The 3,624-nt window shown below is 42.6% G+C and overlaps 1 protein-coding gene across 1 annotated transcript in view; it reads right to left on the reverse strand.

Annotated features, from left to right (window-relative positions):
• TENM1 (teneurin transmembrane protein 1) overlaps window positions 1-3,624 on the reverse strand; it is a 572,606-nt gene that overhangs the window by 60,931 nt on the left and 508,051 nt on the right. The window contains exon 23 of the mRNA XM_025205187.1: window positions 1,595-1,749. Within this exon, the coding sequence (XP_025060972.1) occupies window positions 1,595-1,749 (155 nt within the window). The remainder of the gene's footprint in view (window positions 1-1,594; window positions 1,750-3,624) is intronic.

Raw genomic sequence — 3,624 nt, forward strand, 5'->3', positions numbered from 1 at the left:
TGAAAATGCTCCAAGCCCACTCTAGTGTCTAACTTTTGGCTTGGATGGTAGTGCCTCTCTTGGCATTGGGATTCACAGGACTGAGCTTTCTTTGGGAGTGAGATGCCTGGGCCAGTGTTTTTCCATGAAAGATAACTGAAGGACTTGGTAAGGGTGGAGGCAACACTCTGTTTTACCCACTAATTTAGCAATCACAGGATATTTGAGGATCTGAATCAACTCCCTTCCCTTCCTTTTTGAATCCGTATCCTTACTTAATATCCAGGCTTAAGCAGTAGACATGGACACCAGCCTTGGACACTGATTTAAAAGGGTCGTAAGACTGCTGCGACTGGTCAAACTACTACCACTGTGCTGTCTGCACTGCTTCCCAATGTGCAAAAACTGCTTGTTATGCTTCTGGGTTTAAGCACCAGCCTATAAGGGATTGTTGGGAGGGCTGTTATCAACTTGTATATTCAAGCTACTCTGCTTTGTGTGGAATAATTATTGACTGGGCCAGAGAGAATGACTCGCTAGTCTAGCTCAAGGGGCACTCACTTGGGAGAAAGGAGACCTGGGCTCCAATCTCTGCTTCAATAATAATACATATAAAACACTTTATCATTCATTGGAACAAGACCTGTGCAGCGACACTTTACTGATAGTGGCAATCAGGTGCTTAAGTCCTTTCCCTCTGGGACACCATTGTGGCTTCACAGTAAAGCTTAGTGTGCACAAACAAGGGCACCAATCCCACATCCTTTACATGCCTGAAGCTCCTATCAGCCTCAAGCCAACTTCTTACCATTAAAATTCCTGTTAGAAATTAGACACAGCTTAGATCTGATGAACTTAGCATATTTCAATAGTGGTTTTCAATGGTAGAGCATTAAAATAAATGGGAACAACAGCACTCATAACCCATAAAGCAATGGCATTGAGTTATTTGACATCCCTTCATGTCTGTTTGAAGCCAACAAACTTTCACTTCATTTTGCAACCACTACTGAATAAGCGCAGCCTGATTGGCACCAAATATCTTTTAGAGCTGCTACCCATTAAGTATTCAATATTCTATTTTTTTCTTTTGTTTCTGCCTTTTTTAAAAACATAGACTGGGTAGGGGAAAAAGTGTGCACGTCTCTTTAATTTGTGTTACATTGTCCTTGGAAAAAGAACTGAAAAGCACTCTGAAAATTGTTCTAAAAGGCTGCAGCTTCTCTATTCTCTATCATACTGCTATTTTGCAACTATTTCCAGCAATGCTCCTCAGTGGGCACGTTGACATGTGGCCTTGACTGCACATGAGGTACTGCATGGTCATTCTACTAAATGACCGCGCAGTACTCCTTGGTACTGCGCAGACCCAGCAGCACACAGTTTTTAGATGCTATAACGCCGTAGCTCATTGCTTAACTTAACTTTATAATAATAGTTTCAATAGAAGCTTTCTACATTACCACAGATCACTGCTGTGTTAGAAAATACGGGTGAAAGCTTATGCCAGTCAGTGTTAACTGATTCACTGGGTATCTTTTATGCCTAATTTCTTCAGGAGAAAATAGTTATCCATTTCTATGATGTGCTGAACAGTAACAATGCAAGTGTCTACCTGAGTGATATCCATTCCGGAGTCACAGCTCAACGGTTGTGTTGATGTGAGACCATTTGAACCAATTATTGTTGTGATCACACCATTCTCATCAATTTTCCGAATCATGGTACCATCAACAAAGTAGATGAATCCATATTTATCCACAGTGATACCTGTTGGGATATGGTAAAAGAAAGCATTAATACTAGCTCTGTCAAGATAAAAATGAATATAACTGTTTCCTCCCCTGTGTTAATGCCATTGCCTCAGATCAAGCCAAGCAAAAGATTTTTCCCCCCTTAATTTCACTCATCAAGACAAAGGAAATAGCCTGGCTACTTTAACTTAAATTTGTATTTGATTAAAATTAGTTTCACTTTTTGTTTCTCATGCACTAACAGAACTGTTATTATTATAGTGCATTGTGTGTATTGCAGGAACAGCTAGAGATCCCAGGCAAGATCAGGGCCACCCCACTGCTCCAGGCACAGCCTATGAAAACAGTGATAGACAATCCCCGCCTTGAGAGTGTACAATGTAAAAGGCATAAGATGAAGGCTGAGAGAAGGGAATATTTAATATTATTCTTATATTAGAGATGGGAACTGAAGCAGAAAGACAGTAAGTGGTTTGCTTGAAGACATGTAGGAAGTCTGTAGAGGAGCTGGTCATTCAAACTGGATGTCAGGAGCTTAGGTCCAGCATCTGAGTCACCAAGCCGCCCTGCCTTCAACAGGAATATGCTAGGTTTTCTTCTCCTACATGCCATGTAAATCCTTTTTACTGAATAACAGAAAATAACAAGAAAATGCTCTGCTCTTCATATCAGGTTTTGTGAAAGTCTCATGTTTTTGGTTTAACCTTTTTTTTTGCAGTCTCCCCAACTATAACTTTACAGTTGTAGCATCTGCTCTGCACATTTAAGTAGCTTTAAAAATGAGTTTATATCATGCTAGCTATAAGGGAACACATCAGGTATGAACAGAGGGTTTAGTCACCGATTTACATGGCTCATGGTTTTGTCCCCTAAATTTATCGTGACACAAGGCTGTATGTGCTTTGACAGAACAAAACAGATCCACTTTAAGACATCACACAACTGTTTGCTTCTCTGAGAAGACAGAAACATGTTATGCTTTTCTGTGTTGTTTTCTTACATTGCAAACTTTCCTCTTTGGAACAGATTATGCCTTGGCCTAGGTTGTCACTGGTTATGTTTATAGTGCCCTAACCTCTCTCAGTGCACACCGAACAGATGTGGACAAAACCAGGTTCCTCATCGCTTTCCTAAAAAAATCCCCCAAAATAAACAAAAAAAACAGGAAGTGGTGGTTGTAACATGGTTTGCTTTTTATAGGCTGGCCTAGTAGTTAGAGCATAGGGCAGGGCTAGGCAAAATACAGCCTGGGGGCCAGATCTGGCCCACCAGGCCATTCTATCTGGCCCATGGGGGCCCCCCAAAATGTAGACAATTAATATTTATTTGATCTTGGCTGCCTGTCAAAGATGACAGGAGCCAAGGGCATTAGTACCCAGAGGAAGCTGGTGGGAGGACCCAGCAGCAAGGCCCCCCTCAAGCCTGCCCCCCCAACCAGAAGCCCCTGCCTAGCAGAGGCTTCTGGCCTGGGACCGTGGGGCTGTTCCTGCTTCCCTGTGCCGGAGAGGGAAATGCGGCCCGTGACAGCTTGCCAAAACTTGGTAAGCGGCTCTTCACCTGAAATAATTGCCCGCCCTTGGCATAGGGGGTGGTAGACCCAGAGTCAATTCCCTCCTCAACCTGAAGAGGTTCAAAGCTACATCTCACACTTTGTAAAGGAGTGCCCTAATTCTGGATGGATGGATGGAGAGACTCTGCTCCCAAGATGCAGTCCACTTAAAGGAAGTTTATGCAAGCTACATTACAAAGATGGTAAAAGCAAACAAGCAGCACCCCCTCGAGCAACCTTTAGAGAAGGGATCAGAACCCAATGGTCCTCTCTCCCAGGTAATGAATCCTGCATCTACCTGTCAGTCTTGCAAAATCCAGTTTGACTGTTAGAATATTCATT

The sequence above is a fragment of the Alligator sinensis genome, unplaced genomic scaffold (genome assembly GCF_000455745.1).
Source record: "Alligator sinensis unplaced genomic scaffold, ASM45574v1 scaffold157_2, whole genome shotgun sequence".
NCBI lineage: Eukaryota > Metazoa > Chordata > Crocodylia > Alligatoridae > Alligator > Alligator sinensis.